This window comes from Cyprinodon tularosa, unplaced genomic scaffold, assembly GCF_016077235.1.
Source record: "Cyprinodon tularosa strain WSP-4 unplaced genomic scaffold, ASM1607723v1 ctg279, whole genome shotgun sequence".
NCBI classification, from domain to species: domain Eukaryota; kingdom Metazoa; phylum Chordata; class Actinopteri; order Cyprinodontiformes; family Cyprinodontidae; genus Cyprinodon; species Cyprinodon tularosa.
In genome coordinates, this window is record NW_024038984.1 from 446365 (window position 1) to 469810 (window position 23446).

Here is a 23446-nt window from a genome sequence, read left to right on the forward strand (position 1 = left end):
GGAGAAATCTGTAGTGACAGTCATGTGTAATGCTGATTGAATGATGCAGTGGTACCATAGGTGGATTGTGGGAAAAGAAAAAACTAGGAGTTGTTCTGGAAATTGCTGATTGTCCTGTCCAGCAAACATCTGACATTTCAGAGTCAAAAAAGGAAATTTTTAACCACATAAAATGTAATCGTGTTATGACTTAAACCTTGGATCTTTTCTGCGTCTGTTTTTGGACTGAAGTGGGACAAAATCAGAAGGACCGAACACAACCCCTTTTTCAACAGTACAGTGTCACAGTGGGGAGCACTGCTGCTTTGCAGAAAGAAGGTTCCAGGTTCGATTCGCGGCCTGGGGGCTTTCTGCATGGAGTTTGCATGTTCTCCCTGAGCATGTGTGGCTTCTCTCCAGATACTCCGGCTTTCTCCCACAGTCCAAAAACATGACTGTTAAGAAAATTGGTTTCTCTAAAATGTCCTTTAGTATGAGTGTGTGTGTGTGTGAATGGTCGTTTGTCCTGTTTGTCTCTGTGTTGCCCTGCAGTAGATTAGCGACCTGTTCACAGTGTACCCTGCCTCTCACCTATTGAGAGCTGGAGATAGGCACCAGCACCCCTCGTGACCCCAGCAGGGATAAGAGTGACGGAAAATGGATTGATGCATGGATATTTCTGGAGTAAATAAAGACTATGATGGACAAACCAGATTTAGCTTAAAACATAATGTCTAAATGATGTTTGGGGGGAACAAATCTTTTTGTGGCTAGGATTATATAGTGAGGGCCGTTCACATAATCTGAATAAAAAAATAAAAATAAAATAACAAATAAGAACCCTATTATCTAAAACATATGCAGAAATCTATAGTTTCTCTGACAATCCCATCACATTAGTCCTCATTTAGTTCTTTATCATTTTGTTTGTTAAACCCCCCGACTCACCTGAAGGTGTTGAACTGTGAAGACCACAGGGTCAGAAAGGTAGACCTTATTGCTTTCCTTGTTGATCGACGCCGTGATGACCGGGGAGTTGACAATAACCGAGTGATTAGGATAAACTGCCTCGCTGCTCAACCTAACACTGGCATTTTCTGTTGGCAGGTATGAACCTAAGTTCCTGTACAGGACAAAGGCCATCCGGATCTCACCTGTGAGAGAACACATTTAATTTTTAATTAAAAAATAAAAACACATCTGATCTTTTTTTGTTTTTTTCTTAAACAAATTTAACATTGATAATTAAACACAATTAGAAAACATGTTTGCATTACAACTGCAGAATCAGTGTAAAAAGGTTTTAGAAATGCATTCAAAAGAACAACACAACTTCAAATTTTGATTTCTGTCTAATTTTGTTAAATTAAATATTAGGCATATGCTTTTTCTATAAGCATAGCCCATTGAGGATCTTTAAACAGGTAAAATATGTGATAACATGCACTGCATGAAAAGTGGGATTTTCGTCAATATGCGGCACTGTAGATTGTCGTGGAACTTCAGGTTAGCGGCAGTATACGGCAATTTGCAGGCTTCGACGAAAACTCCCGTAAATTGTCAGAAATTGACGTGGAATTTCTTAGGCTGTGTTCCCCCCATGCCTCCCCCCCATGGAATTCTAGGGGAGGCTTTAACATGTAAATAAACATGCTGTGAGCTATACAAATGCAAACCAGGGTTGCAGGGGGGGGGGTAAAATCCCCCCCTGCAACCCTGGGTAAGAAAATCTCATAACATGGCGCATTATCCTGTTGGAAGTAGCCATCAGAAGATTGGTACACTGTGGTCATAAGGACATAGGTCAGCATGCTAAATTGGTTTTAAGTGGCCCAAAGTGTGGCAATAAATATCCCCCAAATAGATGGTAGAAATAGATCAGGCTCAGTATAGCCTAATTATAGACTCTTACATTTTAGCTTGAATTGATTTATTTAATTAAAGTACGCTAGATTTCTGTGTATGCAAATGTTATGTAAAAAAAATACACAAAATAATTTACTTCAAAAATTAGTTTTAATCAGAATCAGTTGGCTGTAATGGTTAATTTTTTTTTTTAGATTTCCACTTTTTTTTTTTTGTTATTGAATATATAAGAAAACAATAACAATCTCAAATAACAAGTCAATAACAAATATTTCAATACAAGAAGAAATATCACAACTCCTGCTTTTGAAAAATAAAATTAAATGCACAGGCTGGAACAAAGTATAAAATAAAATAAAATAAATAAAAATAAATAAAATAATAATAGTAGTTAAAGTAAATTAATCAGTGGGGACTACCAACTGAAGTTCTTCAATTAACTCAAACAATTTAATTGCATTTAAATTCTGCATCTTTCTCAGACATCTTTTGAAAAGGGAAAGTTCATTTTTGAGAGCAGAGATTGAGAGGGAGCATTTTGCATAGCGACATTTATGGATATAATACTTTGTTACAATTATTAGAATATTGATTAAAAATTCCAAATTTTTTTTTCTTTAATGGATAAACCGAATTGAATGTTTTGCCAGGAAATAAAATCTAAATTTATTGTTTTAGTTTTTGGGAATATATACAAACTATGCTCTAATTTCTAGATACCGATCTGTTTTTACTATAATTTAATTTGACAAACCGGGTCTTCTCTACATTCTTTTTTCTGTTTGGTGCGATTGCAATAGCGGGTCTTGATCTGGACGGACCGGAGGGGAGCAAAAAATAGCTCAGCTCCGTATTTTGACGGTGAAGGACGGAGAAGACGTACGTGGGCGGTGACGAGCGGAGGATGTGGAACAGCTCTCATTGATTTACATGAAAGACAAGTAATACAGATAGTAGGATGGACATTTTATTAGAAATAAATCATACACTGTTCAGAATACGAAACATGGGGCTGATAGTTACATTTGTGTGGGTTCCAGCACATATTGGGGTGGAAGGAAACGAGAGGGCAGATAAAATGGCAAAAAGGGCAATTAAACATTCTATTAGTTTTATAGTTAAAATAAGTAAATCAGAAGGAAAGAGTATTATTAAAGAGAAACTTATGGAAATTTGGCAAAAAAGGTGGGATGAAGATAAAACAGGAAGATGGTTTTATAAAATTCAGAAGATGGTAGGAGAAAGAAGAAATGGAAGAAGAAATAGAAAGGATGAAAGAGTGATAACAAGGTTAAGATGTGGTCATACAGGACTTAATCATACACTTTTTAAAATACAAAAACATAAAACGGGCAAATGTGATTTCTGTGATAAATATGAAACCATAGAACATGTTATATTAGAATGTCATAAATATGAAAAAGAGAGAAGATATATGAGAAGAGAGTTTGAAGACATTAAGGAGAAGGTTAATTTATTAGATATACTGAGGAAAAATTTAGGGAGTAAACACATACAAATAATTATTCGATTTCTAAAGAAAACGAAATTATTCCATAGAATTTAATTATAGTAAGTGTGTTTGTGAGTGAAGGAATGATATACAAAGCTGTGCACAAATATGTTTATATTTTTAAGTGTGAATGTGTGAATGTATGTTTAGAAGAAGTTAGGGTAGAATGTATCAGGATCAATATTTAAACCATCACGAACCACACTCCATACCAGTAAGTGGCGGTAATGCTACTAACAGTTTGTTGCCAACCGCCATAAAACTCGACAAGAAGAAGAAGAAGAAGAAGACAGACAAGTACTCCGTACGTGAGCGGGGCGGAGCGCTGACAGAGTATGTGGAATCTGGGGGTAAAGGAGGACAAATACACGTCCGGCTGGGTGCAGCGCCGGACGCCGGACAGTGCAATGAAAATCCGGACTGTCCGCCCTAAAGCCGGACATCTGGCCACCCTAATACGAACTCGAGGAAGAGAAGACGGGTGCACAACGCCACGCTAGCGGTAAATATATGTTCGATTACTGGTAGCTATGCTAAAAGCAGCCTAGCTTAGCTAGGCAAGCTAAAGACAGCCTAGCCTAGCTAGGTAAGCTAAAAGCAGCCTAGCCTAAAGCTTTACTAAAGTGTATTTTTTGTGATTCACAGGAAGCATTATGCCGTCTTAACAACTCGGAGACTAATTGCAGGCGCTATGAACCGGCAGGGGTAAGGTTTAAAGAATATGCTTTCATTCTGCGGTAAAAGGACATGGATACGGATGGATACCGACCATAGCTGTACTTTTTTTTTTTTCACAGACTACAGTCGCCTCACAATGAGGCGGTGACCTCCTATTTGCTCGGATTTGCACGATGTTGATAAAGACGACATTGTGTGTAAGTGACTTGTTTTAATGTTTTCTCCTTCCTTGTTACTGTGACTTGCGGTTGATTTTTTTATTTTTTTATTCATACCACTCTCATTTAATTGTTTTCCAGCTGCCTGTAAGACGTATTATGAGACGGTATGCAGGAGCTTCAGATACACGCTGCTAGCGAGCACGCTGCGTGCGGAGGCTGCCAGGCTATCTGCTCGGAGTCGGGCCAGACGAAAGAGGGTAAGACTTTATTTGGTGACTATTTTTCGGGTGCATTGATAGATGTGTTGTGTCCATATGCAGTGCGCTGATTCATGTTTTTTTTTTTTTTTTCAGCTGCTGAAGGCGAGGCAGAGTGTGCTGGCAGATGAGGAAGTGGAACTCTGTAAGTCCGCCACCGTCGACCTCATGCCCGACGAAGAAGATGGCGTCGTCGGCGGTGTCTCTGGATGGATTGTACGGTCGCCGCCATTTCGTAGGCCGGATCTCACTGAACTCTGTGTTAAGCTGCAGTCCCGGTTAGAAGCGATGTCGAAGTACAAGGCCACGCACAGTAGGCGTCTGCACATCGGACCTGCCTCGGAGGGAATGCTGCCTGTTACCTCCAACCCCGAGGAAGCAAACGGACCGTTCACGGAGTTGTAATTTTTAGATACGCATGTGTTTGGATACGCGTTGTATATAGTTGTGTGTGTTTTAATAAAGCTCTTTCTTTGCATAAACAGCTTCCTGGCAAATGTTCATTTCCTGTATAAATTCATTCATGTCCTTGATGGTAGCATAATAATTGTGTAGTAGTGTAGGATAACATAAATACACAGCATATGAATGAATAAATATATGAATGAATAAATATATGAATATATATATATATGAATGAATAAATATATATATGAATAAATATATATATGTAAATATATATATATATGCCAACCAATCACGAGCGACTTCACTTGTTTAAAAAGAAGTGGTTCCGTCCAATACTCAGTAAGAAAATTAAAGCCTGGCGTGGCCACGTGTGGTTTTGCTGCCAATCACGAGCGATTTCATTTGTTTGAGAATAGTGGTTTCAGCCAATACTGAGAAGGTTATTCAAGCCAGACCTGGCCAGCCGCGCGGGTTTGCTGCATTCATATGCTAATTAGGGCCATTAGTACAGCTGATCGCTCTCCACCTACGTCACTGTCCGTTTCCGACAATTTGTGGCACGACAAACGCGGACAAGCACGGGTTGCAAATTGTCGGAAACTGACGAAAATCAGGCAGATCTGCGGGAGTTTACGGGGGTTTACGGGGACGAAAATCTCACTTTTCATGCAGTGATGTAAAAACATACAACTAGACAAACTTAAGACAACTGATCAACTGCATTATGATCTCAAGAGGCATTTGTGTTGGAGTGTGGAAAATTGGACTAACTGACCTCAACAGGTTGTGTATGGATGGCCGCTTAGGGTGCTGTGAAAAAGCACCTGCTTGCACATATTTTTCTGGTTCTTTCTCAGTTAATATCAGACAAAGAAAAACATGAGTATTGCAAAGAGAAGTTTTAAAAATATGATTTAATATTTTAGGTTTAAGCTATCCAAACCGACCTGGCCTGATCTGAAAGAGTAATTATCCTCTTAACCTAATGCATCCTGGATGCATTATCAGAATGCTTTTGGGGTAATTTTGGTCGACTAGTTATTGTTAGAAGCATTTTCCACCATTTCATGTTTTCTTCGTTTCTGGAAAATAGAACCCACAGTAATTTGATGATCACAAAACCTTTAAAAAACGTATTATTATTATTATTATTTATTTAAAAAAAAACTAATGTCAATGATTTTGCCCTGTTTTTTTGTTTTTGTTTTTTTTTACCAGATTGGGGAATAATCTGTTGCTAATGGAGATCTTTTAGTTAACTTTATTTGGGAAGAGAAGCCCATTTTAACTGGCAAATGGCCTATACTTAAATAGCCCTTTTTCAAGTCAAGAGACTTGATCAAACCGCTTTGCAATGCAAATGAAGCTTCTTGCCCAAGGACACAACGAGACTGAAAGATGGAGCTGGGGGCTCGAACAGACAACCCCTCAATTGCAGGGCAAATGCCTGCACCCGACGCCACTGTCACCCTAAGGGATTTTAAGTGATTTAATGATTGTACCTTTTTGGTGGTAATCAAATATAACTGTAATCACTGTAAACACTTAATTCATGAATTGACTAGAGGGAAAATATTTCATAATTTGCACAGTATCAAGTTGATCCTGCAACCTTATTAAGTTCAAGTATGTTTTGGAACTGCTAAAACTATCATTGTCTGATGAGATCTGACAGATAAATCTGATTTAAAAAAAAAGCAAATACAGATTAAATTTCTGAGGGGAACAAAGCTTTTTCACTGTATATTTAAAGTGGTTCGACTGGTTTATACAGGAAAGCCTGAATTAATTAATTTAACAGAGAAACCAGTGCAAGTCAGCTAACCGGGGCGTGAGATGGGTCACTAACGCCATATCGAGGATTAGGAAGTAGAGTACGGGAAACTTTTACCATTTCTTCCGTTCTGTTTAAGAGTGCTCGCTGACAGCTGGATGGAGTTTCCATGTTGCTCCGACTGTGGAAACGTCAGATCCGCAAGGTTTCCATCTGTGCTTAGCCTGGCTACCTCCAGCTCTGAAAAAAGAAAACACCTTAATGTAAAATCATAGCCTAACACATAACATCTGATTTGCTTTACAGACTCCTGTAGCAAAGATGTTTTCTCGCTAAGTGCTTCAAAGCAGAACACTGGCTTGAATCCTCGAGCAGTTTCCAACTACTTCTAAAGAACTAAATTAAAAGAGAAAAAAAACTGACATGCTTTAGACAGAAATAATGAGAATTTTTTATACTTTAAACAGTAGCTGTGTCTCCAAGCAACTGGTTGGACACATAGAGGTAGATTACCCTGCCTTTCTTCTATTGTTGGAATCTAATTTCACAATTCTAGTTCGTTAGCACATTCCTGATTACAACCGTGTAAAGTGTTAGATAAAGTTTCTAATTAAGGACTAATTATACCTTTGGTGTATTGCTATCTTGTGCTTCTGAGTGATTTGGTGATTTAGCCTGCTGCTTTTCATGGCAAAAACAGCCCTCTCAAATTGAGTAAACAACATGGCGACAAGTCAGATAAAAAAACAAGAGTGCATGGATGATGAGCTAAAAACGGGTAAGAAGTGCTGGGGGGGGCTAAAAAAGAAGGAGAGCGCAGTCGTAATAGTGGAATGGCTGGGATTGAAAATGAGAGGATGTGTTGAAAGGAGTGGAGTGGAGACAGATGGAAAAAGACTATAATGTTTTGCTAAGTTTAATAGATGGGGCTCGGATGAAAGAGATACTGAAGTGCAGGGGGGAGGAAATGGAGGCATGACATGACAGACATAAATACAAACTGTGATGCACAGTGAAAGGAAGACAAACCTGACATGTCTGTAAGACACAAACCGCCTGCAATATAGGGCCATGCAAGAGTAACACCGGTGGTGTAATTTCATTTAATAAATCAACACAAAACTGTTAAAAAACGGTAAGTGGAATGAGAATGATACATGATTTTCTAATTTTGGGAGCCTTAAATCATATTCAGTGCAATAGGCATTTTGAGCTTTTCCTCATAAAAACAGGAAAGCAGAAGATGCATGATGCTAAATGCAGAATATTTGAAAAAGTTAAACCAAGGAGAGATGCACTTGCACATTAATCCTCATTTATCTTGATATACTGTATATATATTGTTTATTCTTAATGCACCTTTTTCCTCCTTGTTTGCACCCTCTTCTTTAATTAATATGCCAAAATATGACCAGTGAATTTCTCCGCTGTGAGATCAATAAAGCTGATCTAATCTAATCTAAAAAAAAAACAAAAAAAAACAAAAAATTCGTAGATCACAAAAGACTTGCAAATGTGGTTCCAGCAATTATTGACGCAGGGGGTTGAAAGGAAAATGTACACCCCAGAATAAAAAAAAAACCCAAAAAAACAAAAACAAAACATTAAACATACACCTTTTCACTTTAATTTCAAAATTTCTATTGTAAAGTCTACTTAGTAACAGTACATGCAGACACAAAAAAAACACTCAAATTGGTGGTTGTAAAAAAAATCCAGAGGTGTGAATATACACATCCTCGTGCGCGCACGCCCACGCCCATTGAGATCGGCAGGGTATTGAAACACACTGGGTCTAATCTAATTAAAACATCCATGTCATGACAACCCTCCTCCTTAGAAACACACTTGTTCATTATCATTATCACACACACGCGCACTGTTACCACTGTGTTATCCCTTCTAAATCACTGTTTTGCTTCTAATAATAACACTTTTTATCCTTCTGCCTTATACAGCTCCTCAGTCACAATCTCACACAATAAAATCACTTACAGTTCCTGCAGCAGCATCTCTAAATAGCGTCAAATAATTTATTCTTGTCACTCACTCCCATCTAAAAAGCTTGTTAGGAAAAGAAAAGAGGACGGCGAATGTGGAGGGGGATGAGCTTAAAAAGTGCAAGGGAAGATAGAGGCAGTTAGAAAAAAGGAAGGGAGGTGCACAGATGACAGGCGGTTTGGGCTGGTTATGAATACAGGGAGAAAAGATAATCATGGAGGATCTTCCCACTGGATTAGCTGGAAGGGAAGATTAAGAGCACAAAAAATAGGAAAAAGAACGTGGAAACCAAATTTTTTTTTTTACCCCTACCCCAAAATGGCAGATTCTTCTTTGAAGTTCATGCAGTAGCCTACATTTTGATGAGTGTTTATGTAACAATATTTATGTGGTGTATTTGGAAGGATAAAATAATTGGAGGGGATGTGTTGCAGGAATTATATAAATGAAAACCGAGTAGGAATGTACACTACTGGACAAAGCTGCAATACTTAAAATGGATTGTTCAGGATTTTTAGAGTAAAATAAAGATGGTTTTGTGATATATATATATATATATATATATATATATATATATATATATATATATATATATATATATATATATATATATATATATATATATATATATATATATAATACTATATTTAAGTGAAAGTAGTACCATTTTGAACACTTAAGGGATATTTAATTATGACCATTAAAGTTTTGGATTTGACATGCTTTTTACCTATTTAGGGTTTTAATCTTAGGATTCTTGTTCATTCTGTTTTTTTTTTCATAACAACTACAGCAATCAATTTTGACTCATAGAATTTTAGATGATGATAAATATATCACATTTTTGAATAATGTTTTAAAGCCTTATCTTTAAAACTTCTCCGTACCTTTATACCTAAGCTGACTGGTGTGTCTTAGTCTTGTTGATATTTGCTATGCAATGTTCCTGAGACTAGTTTAACAGACTTATTACTGATAAGGTAAACCTCTGCAATTACTTGGCTAAATGTTTTTAAGGGTAGCAGAGTAAAGAGGTCTAAATACAAATACATCTTATACTATTTACAATGCAATTTCTTTTGCAATTATGTGCTACTTTGTGATACCTACTGCATAAAATTCCAGCAAAAACACTTCAGTTTGAAACAGGAAATCAATATGAACAGAAATGGTGTTTTTTTTTGTGATTCAAATCAGTTGCGTCAAAATCAATGAAAATATTAACTTAAATCACTAATATTCCAACTTTTTTACATTGTCTTACTTTTTCTATTAGACGATTATTCTTAATGGGAATGCTTCACATGTTCTTCTATGAGAATCTGTAATCACCAAGAAAGATCATTTGGGATCCTTTGTCTCTTTTGTCAAATAATAATGTGTTATAAGCTCATAAGACGTGATTCGGTGAACCAGTTTGGATGTTTGTTTCAAGGTTGTCGTTCTATCATGTGTGTTGGTTAGCTTCAGCCACTTTGATCAGCTGGGTTTAAATCCAATGATGCCAAGAGAGTTGCTGCTACTTCTCAGAAATGAACTAGATATAACTCTATTTTTGTTACTGTGCATCACTTCAAAAAGAACAATTCTGTTAAATCTAATTAACAATTTTGCAAGGTCAGCCTGCAAAGGACAGACTTTGTGGAATCTTATCTGTCTGAACCGCCTGTCTCCAAAAGGAAAACGCCGTAATGTAATCACCAAGCTGTGTGATTTAAATAGATGTAATGTCATTGCTTACTGATGTAAAAGTGAGCCAAAATAGGGCCTTAGAGCATCATTTGACATTCAACTGCCACCATCGCCCTCAAGCATGCATTCATCTAGTCTTCTTCTTCTCTTATCATCTTCATTTTCCTCTCTTCTCCTGCTCCTCCTTCATGGCTTTTCATCTGTGACTGAGTAGCTCACAAGTCCACTGAATTCTCGTAATGGGGGGATGATGTGAAGGAAGCTTTTAAAAATATCAAATCACATTGGAAGTAAATAGGAGGATAACTGGGGGATCTAAGCGGGTGCGACTTGCTGGTCTGGGTTCAGATTAAATGAAGGCTTACAGATATATTATCTCCTAAAGGCATGAAAAGCAAAGAGAAAGCAAAACTCTGTTGTGCTGCAGCCCAGTAATGACATGATTGGGCAAGAAAACAGATTATGGGCAAAGAAGAAAGAGAGAAATGGAAAGTGGTATGCACAATGCCTTAATAACAAGCTTTGTTCTGCTTTGTCAATTCCGCCTACAAGCAGAGGGCAGAGAATATGGAAAGATAAATAAATAAAAATGATTGTCTCTGGTTAAAAAAAACAAGCATGGCAGCCTCAAGGCCAATATTTTCCTTCATTTTGTTAGATAAGGATCTCAGAGGGTCTGATCCTTAAGTATCTTGATACTGACCTCTATCTTGACAGCTTTGCATATTTACTCCTCATAATAAAGCAAAGCATGGAGACCTTTAAAGAGGTGATAAAAAGCTTTGCAGATTTTCCCATCTCCCTCAGCTTGCTGCATGGCTTGTTGTGCATGTAAACAGGTCTACTGGGTTATAAAGCTTGAATTACAAAAGAAAGGAAGGTTAGGATTTTCTTTACTAAATTTATGCAACACTGATATACAGGCTTTATTTCTGTTTCTGAACTGAAATCAAACTGTCATGCATTAGAAAATATTCAAACGTTTTTTTTTTTATTATTATTATATTAAACCATTGCATTTCATGTTATTACCAAACAAAATGACGATAAGAAACTCTCCACAAAACCTAAATTTATAATGCCTATAGCTTTTAGTTATCTGTTAAAATTATTTAATCACCTGAGATGTGGACATCTGGGGCTCCTCTAAAATTGCCAACTGCTTCTGTTGGCATGAATAAAGCTTTCTTTCCTAGCCCTCAGTTTAGGTGGATGTCCATGCATTGGAAAGCTTTTCAGCTATGCTTGTACTCTTTCCATTTTGATATTTACTATATATTGTTCCTGAGGTCAGTTGCACAGCCTTATTACTAATTAGGTAAACCTCTGCAATCACTTGGCTAATTATTTTTAAGGGTAGCAGAGTAAAAACGTCTAAATGCAAATACAATACTATTTAAATTGCACTTTTTTGCAATTATGTGCTACTTTGTGATACCTACTCCATAAAATCCAGCAAAAAAAAACTTACTCTTGACTTTAAAACAAGGCAAAAATAAAAATAATAAATACTTTCATTCTTCTGCAAGAAACTGTAGCTCATCATGAATCAAGTCAGGATGATGCTTTTATAATAGCCAGTTTAACACAAATGTCTGAAAGGAACAAAAACTAGATGCCTGGCAATCAATCAGTAGATCGATAAGGGCAGACTGGGCCTTCGAGACTCTAAGGAGTCTGCTAAAAACAGCAGTTCACAACGATGAGCAGTAATACCGCACCAGGTGTAGACATCTCTAAAAGCAATTAGAAAATATCTTTGCTGACATTTACAATAATAACTAAAACCTGACAGATGGCATCATTTATTACATTTCAACTTGTTCATGTTTGAAAAATGATATGTTAAAATGTTAGATATTCTAAGTAATTTCAGTCTGTGAAAGCTGCACTCACTCTTTTAACATTCAAGATGTTAGAATGTCTATGGATTAATCAGTTCTTCCCATGGCATATATTTTACTTAGCACAATCAGCTATCATTGCTTTTGAACATATATCCAAGTGTTTCCCTACACTTTTACTTGAGGTGTTAAAAATGTGAAGAGATGGTTCTCTGCTTTTGGAAGAACTTATTTCACATTCTAATTAAAGTTACTATGATAGCCATACAATGCAATGTAAATAGAAGATAATGCATCATATTTATTGAGCTGATTCGGATGCACATACAATAAAAAGTACTGATTTGACTACATCATTGTTACACACTGGATGATGTTAACCTCTGGTAATTAACTATAAAGCTCTGTCGGTTATATATAACTTTTGAATCAACAAAATTCACAAACTATTCCTGCATCTTTTGAGAAAGAATTGAATTCACAGAACCAAGAGATGCATAAACAAACTGAAAAAAGGAGAAGTAATAGGACAATAAAACCCCCCTTTTACAAGCCTTGTTTTCCCCCTTTAGCACCCTCAGAAAACCTGCTGAAGCACAGCGGAGAGACCACCTAAAACTGCACACGTGTTCTGTTTTGTAAATTTATTGACTACCTGTCATGCTGTGTTATCACTGACAGCTTCATGGGGTTCTGTTTGTTTTGTTTTGCTCTGCACCCCTGCAGAATATGAACTAATTAATCATGTTATTAGAGCATTATTTTTTGCAGCTTTTGTTTTCGTGTACCGTGTGAATATTTGTCTTTTATTTTCCAACCAGATCAACAGTATCATCCTTCTCTGCTCCCACTTAGAGAAATACAACCACCATTTGGAAAATAAAAACAATAGCAACTTCAACAGTTTAGTTGCTTTTTTTAATGAAGACTATTCAGGGAGCTATATCATTTCTGGTATATAGCAAAGATGCATGTTTCTATAGTGATCAAACATGAATATAGCAAAATATTTGGTTACTACTATCAACATGTGCATCCCACTGTGGTGCTATGATAATTACATATTTGAAGGTTATTAAATTAATTTCATCCAATTACCAGGAAAAAACATTGGGAACTGCTTTTTACAAAAAACTTAAATAAATATATGAATATATTTAAGTTTGTAATTTTCTCTTTAAAATATATAGAGATAAATATTCATAAAACACTTGATCATACTATACAATTTTAATAAAATATTTAACATTTGGGGTAATAAAAGAAAAAAAAAAAGATTTTTGTCAAGCATATTTGAGGGTATGAATGATGGCTAAATAACTGACTTGTAGCGGACCATTGTCCAGCAAGAATAGAAAGGGGGGGGCTTCTGTTTGAAGTTCGCACTGCAAAAATGCAGTGCCTTGAATTGGACCCAAATGCAGGAGATTAAATGTTTTCTACTTAATCAAAATGACAAATAAATACAAAGCAGGCATTAGGAGATCAAGACAGCGAGAGCAAAAATAGGCTAAACTTGAACAGGAATAGAAGATTCCAACAAATAGGATTAAGAAATGGAGGTTTTAATAGCGGGGCAAACAGGTGGAAAGCAAGTGATGAGCAGGAACCAGGTGGACACAACAAGCCTTAATGGTAAATTATCTTTGTAGCGACATTTCAAGTCAAGGGACTCGAAAGCATTTTACACTACAGTACACTCATTCATGCATGCACTGTTTGGGTCAAACTATACTGTAGCCACAGCTTCCCTGGGGGTCACTGACTAAAACAGGGCTGCACCACACAGGGCTGCACCGGGCCCTGTGACCACCATCAGTAGGCAACGCAGCCAAAAAGTTTTGCCCAAGGACACAATGACTGTGACAGGCGGAGCTGGGGTTTGAACCGGCAATCCTCCTATTGCAATGTCACAGAGAGCCCCCTACTAATGACTTACATTAGAAAATGTCCATTAGAAAGGATCAGTCTTTATAAAAAAAAAAAATATATATATATATATATATTAGCAAACCCACATTTTGTTAATGTGCTATTTATGTTTCTAAAGTTTTTAATTATTCATCAAGAACAATGCCTCAGTAATTAGTGAAAGTACAGAAGAGTTACTGCAAGCATCAAAGCAAGCAAGGTATTACAGCTTACTGTATTTGACACATTGCGAACAGACCACTGGATCTTTGTAGCTGACTTTCATTTGTGATTATGAGAATCAATACTTTTAAGATCATTTTAAATGTATTAAAAGCATGTTAAAATGGATTGAAAATTGATCACTATTTCTAACAGTTTTGCTTCACGGTTGAGTTTCCAAATAACTCCAACTGTGAAATGTTTGCTGGGAAGGAACTGTGAGATGTACTTACGGATGTAGTCGGTGGTTTCCTGCACCGTGTCTGTCTTCAGGAGGTTGTCGGCCAACATGAAAGCGCCCGTTTCCACGGTGTCGAGGAGCAGAGTGGCTGAGTGCAGCTGCTCACTGGTAGGCAGCTCTTTCCATGCGGCCTGAGCTCTTGGATGCAACAAATTATTTACCGTCTCAACCATTGCCTGGGGGAGCAATAAAGACACAGAGGTCACATAGCTGGAGCTGACTCCTTCACCACTTCCAGTCAGTCATGCTCCACGTAAAAAAACGAATGCAAATACATTTATAGCACAAGCAGCGCTGCTACACCCCCAACTACTGAAGCCAGGAGCCATGAGAATGCAGTAGCTTTATCAAGTTGATAAATTATGGCAATCAGGACAACATAATGGTAGCGATGCAAATGTGGCATTCCCATGCAGACATGAAAAACAAGAAAGCTAAATTGTTGTATAAAAAAAGCTGATTTTTAGCACTCACTCATTTTTTCTCTTTATATGTGGATAATCACAGATGTTTTGAAAATCAAGCTTGTTAGTTGATTGCAATCACCATGTTTCGACACCCTAAAACCTGCTTCAGCTTTTCCTTTTAAACCACAGTCCCATCGAACACTTGGAACAATTTCTATAGTGGGTGTGGGAAAGAAATGAATGTTTTATCGCATTTACAGTTTTTTGGTTTGAATCCAACACTGCGATGTAGTTCTATATTCAAAGATTTTATAACAACCTGCCATAAATGAACTGTTCTCCACTATAATACCTTTTTACATTTCCTTATGCCCTTAAGGAGTCATCTCTTGCTTTTCCTGCATAAACATCAATGCACACACACCCACACACAGTCACATACATACAACTCAGGAAGGCCCAGGGAGAGATAAAGAGACAGAGAGAAAGGAGAGCTGGTGCAGAGGGAGGGACAGGGGGGAAAGATGGGAAGAGCCATGGGAGAGCGATAAAACAGTCCAGTGAGTCCATGGTGACAGGCGTCCACTGGGAGCGCAAGAGGCGGAAAAGCGAATACAGGTGCTATCAAACACACACATCTCACAATCCCCTTTGTCTCCTTATTTTCGCTTGATCTGTAAACCAGCCGTCATGCAGACACACTGCTCATCTTTACTTCGTTTTTTTAGAGGCAGGACAGTAAGAAAGCGAAAAAATGTAACGTCGCTGCTTTTAAAGAAGCTAAAGGTATCTCTGGTAGGGAATTGACAAGGGCAAAGAAGAGGGATGAGAAAAATTTGTTTATTGCCATTTACACACCCAGCAATTGGGTTAGTCCTGATCCCTGTCAACCAGTTTGAAGAGTAAATAAGAAACAAGCATCTGCAGCAATTGGTGTGAAATTTTATGGATGAGATTTCTTACAAAACAATTAATACCTTTTTAACATTTCCAGTTGTGGCTGTAGGGACAAATGTTTTTTTGTGTGACAGACTTAAAGAAAGTAAGTAAACGGAAATTTAAGTAATTTCTAAAATATGAGGCAAACACTTGTTCTAAACTCCCATGAAATAAAAATAAAAGAGTAATGGAGTATAAAATTGTATTTCTTCTGAAACACAGTACTAGCTTGTGTTGTTCTCGCCCATAAGCATAAGACCCCCTAAAATATATTGTGGTTCACTGGCTATGGATACTTTTTCAAAGTACTGTAAGCAATTTAAAAGAGACTAATGATAAATTCAGGTTATTTAGCAAAAAGCTATATCTACAAGTAAATACTGTATATTTCAGACACACACACAGACAAAACTAGTCCCAACAAGCTAATATGATAATATTATGTCCTCTTTCAGCGCTAGCAGCTAATTAGTAGGGATGCATACAGGATGAGTTTGGGAGGGTAACATGTAAACAAAAACTAATTAATCCACTTCTTCAGCAAACAGCCAGAAATAAGCAGCAGTGGATGTTCAGCACTCGTGCAAACGTGTTTCTATCAACATCCTGTCAACATTGTGACAGACAGTCGCAGGCTTCTGAGCCCTTTTAAAGGAAGTTTCGAGTTTATTGCAGCTAAAATCTGTTTGGTTTTGTCAGCAAAGTACCAACAAAATTACTGTGATTTTTTTTAGGAGTGTGTCTGTTTGGGTGTCATCGTTTTTATGTTGATGTTTCATTTTCATTGTGGGAGATATCCTGGTGTTCTTTTGAAATGTGTTCTTTTTCTCCATACAATTTGTTGACATTTGGCTCCTACTACAATAACACCAGCTTAGTTTTTGTTTAGACAATATAAAATAAACATGTTTTCCAAGGTTTTCTTTGTTCTCTGTCAGCTTTGAATCTAGTTCTAACATTGTTCCCCATTTCCTGCACCCTGGTATTTCACGGGGGTGAATTCCCTCAACTGTAACACTTTTGATGGGGCTACATTTGTTTAACTAGCAATTAAGGTTTGTTTGTTAGCTCACCACTAACCGACATCCGACTGAATGGTTAATTCATGCAAGTTCATTGCAGGGCCTAATCATAAATTAATTGCTCAACCACCTTTGACTCAAATAAACATGAAGAAATAGCATTCTCTTTTGTTTAAATACATGTATAATGATATACGTGTGCTGCAAATGTAAAACTGAAAGTGTATAATTTCTAGTTAAATTTTCTAAAAAGAAAGGAAAAAGGATTAATTATTATTTTTTTCTTTTTAAGTCTCTCTGTAAGGGTTTCCAATGAAATTAACCTGGAGAAACCTTTCATCTTTATTGCCCCCCTTAGATTGAAGCTTAGCTTAAGTCTAATATCTTCTCTGAAAGCTTCATAGCATCTCAGCACTGTTTGTACTCATCCATGGGTAAAGTGAAGGCAAACAATTTGCACAAAAACTCTCTACATGTTTTTCTCATTGATTTAACGATAAATATTACTTCAAGCATTCACTCACAGTCTGCTGCTGACAGGTTTTGTGCCATTACATTTGATGTCAGTGAATATAATTGCTTTCAGCACTTTTCCTGAGCAGACAGTAGTTCTGTGTCTGTTGAATATGTTTCTTTGGCTCTTATAGGAGGCCTTTGTTACTTGTAATGCTTTAGTAACAAAAGACACTTTTCTATAACTGAGAGCAAGGTAAAAGTTTAAGCTTATGACAAAATGTAATTTGCAATAAGGTACATCGGCATGTAGTGTTTTATATTTCATCTTTATATTTGTGATACCGATAGCACAAATAGAAATTTTGAGTAGCAAAGATGAGATTTCATCCAATTCACAGAAGGTCAGAATTTAGGAACCATGGGTCAGATGTATTTGCCTAGTATAATTAGACACTATAGGGATACGTGCGGTGTGTAGTCTCCTGTTGTTAACGTATCGTCCAAAAAAGACTAATGGAAGAGTTCCAGGATCTTATCTTATGTTGAAAGAACAATTCTGAATGTTTTTGTGGAGCCAATTCTACAGAACATCTCCTTAATATAACTGTGTGTACCATAAGTATAAATAATAACCCTGAGCTCAGGCTTACCATGCGCTGGAAAGACTGGAATGTCACTCTCATAGCTAAAAGTGTAACAGGTTTTAAACGACCTTCGACTGAAAAGATACAAGCCCCTGCTTTTAAAAGCAAAGCCTTCAAGCTTGACTATAACTATGTGGTGCCCACATGTTCAGACCAAATGCCTTCTGAGACATTTATGTTCTGATACTGAAAGAGGTGAGTTGAAAACTAAAAAAAATGTTTATTACAAACATAAATACAGTAAATGTACCAAGAGTTAAGTGTAATAGTGGTAGGATTCAGTGGGGTTGCTTTCCTAGTGGTGTGGTGGCTCACCTCTAACCTTTGAATTAATGTGGATTATCAGCAAATAAAAACTATTTTTTGTGTATGGAAATTAGCATTAGGACCTTGCTATAGCCTTTCCAATGCTTTGTACTTAATTCACTTGAACCCTGATAAATTGTGATTCTCAAAGGACTGCTTGGGGCCAAAAAAGCTACCAAATTAGTGCCCAACCAACTATGCCCAGAAGACAGGTAAAGTATGCTAGGAGTGTATTTATGGCTACAATGAAAATACGGTCAGAGAGAGGCTTTAAAACAACTGTTGAGAATATTTTATATGCTTAGTGAATTAAAAAAAAACCCTTTATGCATATCGACAAATTCTGTTTTTTTAAGTGGATGACCTTTTCTTTTAGTCGCAATAAATGATTGTAATAAAGGATATTTGAGTAATTGCATTCTGATATTAAGGTAACCCTAACCCCAAAGGTCCTTTCACATATAACCATTTGTGGAACCCTGCTGAACCTTCTGCAGCTCATCCCATTTTTTTCCCTGGGGCTATTCTTGAGTTTTACATTTTTTATTCCTTTTTGTCCATGCTAATCTTGTTTTAGTTGATTCAACTGTTTTAATTTTTAATCACAGTGATTATTCTTGACTGCTTTTAGTATTTCATGTCCATGTCTTTTACATGTCTTCATCATGACTGTTGTTTGAGTTGCATCATGCTGTCAGAGCATTATCTGCAGTTTGAAATGGAGCTGTGTGGCATGCACCGAACAGGGTTGGGATGTATTTGTGCCTGTGGTGATTTATGTGTGTCTGTGTTAGAAATTGGGGGTGTGGACTGGGGGCTAAGAGGAAGCAGTGTGGTGCATCATTCTGCTCCACTTGCTGTACAGTAGCTGCCCAGGCAAAGGAAAGAGATCAAGGGGAGGATGTTCTTTACTTTGGGCAAGCAGATATGGCAGCTATGGAGCTGCATTCCACTTGCTCATGCTGCTGGCGCATACTGCTCGCAAAACGCTGACTTTGATGCGTTTGCGATAATACAGCTTTTCTACTCTCATTAACATCCCATTGTTTCTTATTGAACTTTTGACTATATTTATTCAATAAAAAAATATAAATAATAATATCCCACTGAAATTTCTTTCATCGACACGGATATTATGTCTGTAAAAGCAGGGATTTAGGTAAAAAAGAGAAAAGGATGCAATTTCCTTGAAGGGTTAGACATCTCAGTCTTTCAGTAGAAAGAATATATGTGTCTGTGTGGCACTGTGTCTGAGTGTGTCTGGCAGCTCTGGTGCTGTCGGTGACATTTCTTTCGCGCATGAAGTACGAAGACTGTGGGTAAAAAGAGACTAAGGGGTTTTTAGGGGTTCTTCAAAGAGGGGGAATGTCTCTGCAAAGACAGATAAGGGGTGTGAGTTTGGAAGTGTGTGTTTCTTAGTGAGACCACGAAATTCAGGAATAGCATGCACATTTGTGAACACATACACACAGCCCGATGACAGTAAATGGGGCAGAAGTGAAATGCTTTGAAGCGTTGGGGTAATCCAGCGTAAACAGCAGCGGCAAGGCAGACTAGAACTGGGCTGGTTGACTACTCCCAACCACCCAAGGTGAACACGGGCACACACTCAAGCACATGTACAGTATGCAGCACTGTGTAAAACCAACGGAGCTGGGATGTGAGAAATATGCAGAGAAAAGAAGAAGGATCTTTCTATTTTCTTAAGTCTCATGGCTGTGCTGAGAAAACGTGTGAGAAAAATGGCTTGGAAGGAGAGTTTTCATCTCCTATTTGCTGTAGGGAATTTTTACAGACTTTTCAGACTGCTCATCAAATTTGTCTTGCAAAATGCGTTTCAGACTTCATCTGACAATATAGGTCTAAGCTGTTATTATGAGTCTTGAATGTGCCGGGGAATGCCTGAAGTTCGCTCTCTGTTGTAGGTATATCTGAAACTTTTAGTTTAAAATGTGAGGACAGAAGGTTTTGTGATAGCTGGGTGTATTGATAGAAAGACTTATTAAAAAGGAATCTGGCTGTAGAGACCACCACTACAAGGTTTAGATGGTAAAACTCGGTACTCTGGAATAAGAACTCTTCTTACTTTCATCAGCTTTTTCTTTTGGACTAGCTTTAATGAACTTAGCTGGCAGGCAAAACCAATTAAGCTCTGTCTGTCGTTTACATAGGATTAAAAGGCTGTACACAAATAAAACATTTGTATCAGATGTTGTCATACATTGCAACAAAGATTTTTGCTGTTTTATTTTAGATAAGCAGAGCAGTTTGAGATCTTGGCAACAATAACTCGAAAACAACAAAAAATGGATTATTAGTGTTTGTAAAAAATATTTTTGACTCTTAAAAAAAGAGATTATTTCCAAGGTTATTCTTTCAAGGATCTTCTCACTAACTAATTATTGTTTCTTTAACAATCCACTTCTTCTTTTTTGTTGTTTTCTGAAGTTTCAAATCCATGATCTGCTCTTTGTTTCTCCTTCCTTTCACCAAGCACACTACCTCCCTCTTTCAGCGCACCCTAAAGCATCAAAGCCTCTCCACACCACCAACTTCATCATGGGTAAATTGCCAATTTAGAATACATGAAACGAGTCCCTAGTAACCAAAAACCAAATGACTGGGGAGGGGTGGATGAAGTGTGAGGAGTGGAGAGAAACCGAGAAAGAGAGAGGAAGCAAAGGAGGGAAGAGAATTCAATTATTTTTTGTCTCTATTAAGAATGTAGACCTCCTGCACACTCTCCTCACTTGGCAATTAGTGCTGCGGATAATTAACGAGGAGAGGGCAGTGCCACACCACATCCCTAATCATGCACATTTCTATCTGGCAGAGTAAAGAGCCTGTTGGTATAATTTTGTTTCACATAACCAGGGCTAATCATATAATCGATCACTCACAGGCCTCCTCTTGTGGTACCCGAGGCGTGCACACTAACATTTGGATATAGACCTGTGCAAAGCGGCGTGCATGTTGTCTTTTCCCCCTGAAATCCAGCCTTATTTGGCTTAAGGGGACGCATTACAAACGCCTGACTGTTGTGATGTGACAGCAAAAGATTATTGTTGAAAATATATTTAAATATTTGTAGGATGTGAATTGTGAATGTGTGTGGGGGGTGGGGGTGTCAGCTTGCATATACTCCTAAGCCATGTTCTATGATGTGACATTGCTGACTGGTGCTGACGTAAAGACTTTTCAGGGGAGTGTGGGGGAAAAAAAAGCCTGCATCAGGAGAAAAAAAGAGCAACACCATCTACCGTGTGTCTTAGTCTATGTGTGTGTTTTGTCTGTGTGTATTGCGGGGTGAAGAGAGAGAAAACTCCATCTACAGCACATGCATGAGGATGCTTGGCTCCTTTGATCCACTGAATTTTTATTTTTTTTTTTTAGCTGACCAGATACATGCCTGGTAGATGTTAGGTTTTCTGTTAGCAGCATGAGCCCATGGCGTCAACACAAACAAACACTGATGTACGCACATCAACAAGGACAAAGTGTAATTAATACTGAGTCACAAAACAGGACAGTATTATTTTTAACACAGCAAGTCTTTGATTAAGCCACATGCAACAGGGTATCCATCATGTTCCGCTGCTTCTCTACGAAGAAGCTACACACAGGGCATTTCAATAAATGGAGATGGATAACCAGTTATTTGATTTCAGACAAGCCTGTTTACAATTCTGCAGAAATAACATGCAACCGAGATGAGCTATTATTGATATTAATCATGGCTTCTTATCAGGAATGGATTTCATATTTGGAAAAAAAATTAAAAACCAAAGAGTAATACACCCAATAAAGGCCCAGTTTGATACATGGTGTGATTATAGACTCTGATGAAAAGTAGAGATGCAGACCAGAATAAGCGTTTGCATCTTAAAGGGTTCGGTTGCAAAAATATCTGAGATCAACAAAGTAATCAGCTTTTCTACAAGAATCTGGTCATTTTCAACTGGAACAGACCAACCAGACCAATCTTAGTGATGAAGGTAGAAGATTTGTGTATTTTCAGTACAGTGAGATTCTTTGAATGGTGTACGAAGAATATCAAAATGTGCAAGAAGCGCAAAGTGTTTCCTAATGAGACATTTTAGAGGTCAACTCCGACTAACATATTTAAAAGAGATACAAGTTTAGAAAAGATTAAGAAGGTCTAAATCAAATCTTAAGGTTACTTTAGTTTTTGATTTGAAAGTTATCCTCTTTCTTTAAAGCGGCTTGATTTTTTTAAATATTTGCAATCCACATTGTCTTGATGAAACAAACTGACTGCTAATGACACATAGTAATGCCAACAAAGCTAACTGTGTTGACCATTTATACACAATAAAGTGTTATGTTTTTATTTTTATTTTACAGCATTTAACCTCTTATCAAAAGCAGATAATTTGTATTAAGTATTATTTTTTCAACATTTTATATCAAGTTCTTAAGGAAATAAGCTATGATGGCTGTTATTCTATTTTCAGTAGTTAGAGCAACATCTAATAACAATTGACTGCCTTCTAATTACACACTTAAGTGAATATTACTTTATTCTGCTATATGGCAAAGTATTTATTCAAGAAATCCATTTACAATATTAATGAGCACGCGCAATATTTTGGCATTAAACAAAAGCAAATCACTCCCATTCTTTTTTGAAAATTGGACATATGTAAATTCTGATTTCAGGTTGAAATGAACACGTTTGTTAGATCAATTCATTAGAGTGTTTTTCATTTAAAAAATTGTTTTAATAGCAGCTGCTAGAGATTTTTATACCAGAGGTGCTTTTAGATATACTTAAAACGTAAAAATAAATCATAACTGGTAAAAACTAGAGGGGAGAAATCTGCAATAAAAGTCAGATTGGTGGATCATTAGAAGCTGTAGTGAATTAAAACGTTTCTGGGTTGTGTGTATTCATACACAAACAAGCAAAAGCACACAAACTTGCTTGGCAGTTAACATGCTGCAAATTAAAAGTGGGAGAAAAATATTTAACAAGACACAACACACAGGCACAAGGGACAACAGTGTTACAAAGTAATCAACCAACGCAGGAAGCGGAAATACCTGTGTGAAAAACCTGCAGGACCTTTCTCTCTTCTGAAGCTGCAAATTCAAACAATTCAGT

General features: G+C 37.1%; 1 protein-coding gene across 14 annotated transcripts in view; it reads right to left on the bottom strand.

Annotated features, from left to right (window-relative positions):
• Window positions 1-23446, bottom strand: part of adgrl3.1 (adhesion G protein-coupled receptor L3.1) — a 225729-nt gene that overhangs the window by 52006 nt on the left and 150277 nt on the right. For 10 of the 14 annotated variants that reach the window (XM_038290303.1, XM_038290312.1, XM_038290308.1 and 7 more), the window contains exons 11-14: window positions 23386-23424; window positions 14540-14723; window positions 6754-6876; window positions 928-1133 (exon numbers count right to left, since the gene is read on the bottom strand). In XM_038290303.1, the coding sequence (XP_038146231.1) occupies window positions 928-1133; window positions 6754-6876; window positions 14540-14723; window positions 23386-23424 (552 nt within the window). The remainder of the gene's footprint in view (window positions 1-927; window positions 1134-6753; window positions 6877-14539; window positions 14724-23385; window positions 23425-23446) is intronic. The other 4 variants (XM_038290305.1, XM_038290304.1, XM_038290309.1 and 1 more) reach the window with 1 other exon arrangement.